This window comes from Myotis davidii, unplaced genomic scaffold, assembly GCF_000327345.1.
Source record: "Myotis davidii unplaced genomic scaffold, ASM32734v1 scaffold2798, whole genome shotgun sequence".
Classification (NCBI taxonomy): Eukaryota; Metazoa; Chordata; class Mammalia; order Chiroptera; family Vespertilionidae; genus Myotis; species Myotis davidii.
In genome coordinates, this window is record NW_006289553.1 from 63150 (window position 1) to 64012 (window position 863).

At 66.9% G+C, this 863-nt stretch overlaps 1 protein-coding gene across 1 annotated transcript in view; it reads right to left on the reverse strand.

Annotated features, from left to right (window-relative positions):
• The window catches only part of EXOC3L4 (exocyst complex component 3-like 4), a 14266-nt gene that overhangs the window by 5524 nt on the left and 7879 nt on the right, over nt 1-863 (reverse strand). Inside the window, exons 5-7 of the mRNA XM_015562795.1 lie at nt 725-836; nt 347-469; nt 4-18 (exon numbers count right to left, since the gene is read on the reverse strand). Of these exons, the coding sequence (XP_015418281.1) occupies nt 4-18; nt 347-469; nt 725-836 (250 nt within the window). The remainder of the gene's footprint in view (nt 1-3; nt 19-346; nt 470-724; nt 837-863) is intronic.

The following is an 863-nucleotide window of genomic DNA, read 5'->3' on the forward strand; positions in this document are numbered from 1 at the left end:
CACGTGCTCCGCCACCAGCTAGGAGCGAGGCCACGCACTGAGCCCGCCTCTGAGCCCTGGACCCTCGGCCCCAGCTAGTGGCTCCAGCCCGCCCTGCTGTCTCACATCTGGGCTCCAGCTTCCAGCCGCCTCAGCGTGGAGGCCCACCCTCCCAACGCCCCACACCACGGCCAATGGGAGCTGTGGCCTGGCGTTCCCTGCCTGGCCATGCGACCAGGGAACCCCATCCCGCCCCACGTGGGCCTTCAAGCTCCCGTCTGAGTGGGGGAGGGGGTACTGGATTTTATAGCTTTGGTGTCCCTACTTCCAAACACAGGTCCCCTCCTCAGCCCCTCCCAGGCCGCACCATGTGGATGTCGATGGACAGCGACGAGTGGTACCGGCCTTGCAGCACCTCTGGGTCCACGGCGGCTGCCCAGCGGCTCTGCTCCAACTGCAGGATGCTCTCGAAGCAGCTGGCGATCTTGGTCTGGGGGGTGGGGGAGAAAGAGCGGGGGGAGGGCGCGGTGAGACCCTGCAGGAAGGAGATCGGGTGTCCCCTACTTCAGGAGCCGCACCGCGCGTCCTTGGGGAAAAGGGCCACCTCGCCAGGGCTCAGGCCTCGGGGAGCCTTGGATTGCTATCCTGAGTCGCCCCGCGCGGAGCGTACGCCCGCCCCCTGCTGTCTAGCCCCGCCCTCTACCGTCTGGCCACGCCCCTACCGTCTAGCCACGCCCCTCCTCACCTCTAAGAAGCTGGTGTAATCGCTCTCCAGTTGGGTCCACACTTCTGGGGCCAGGAGCGGGGGCAGCGGCTCCGTAGACAAAGTCAGGTCCGGGCCGCCCAGGAAATTAGGACTGGAAGGCAGGAGGGGGTGATGATGC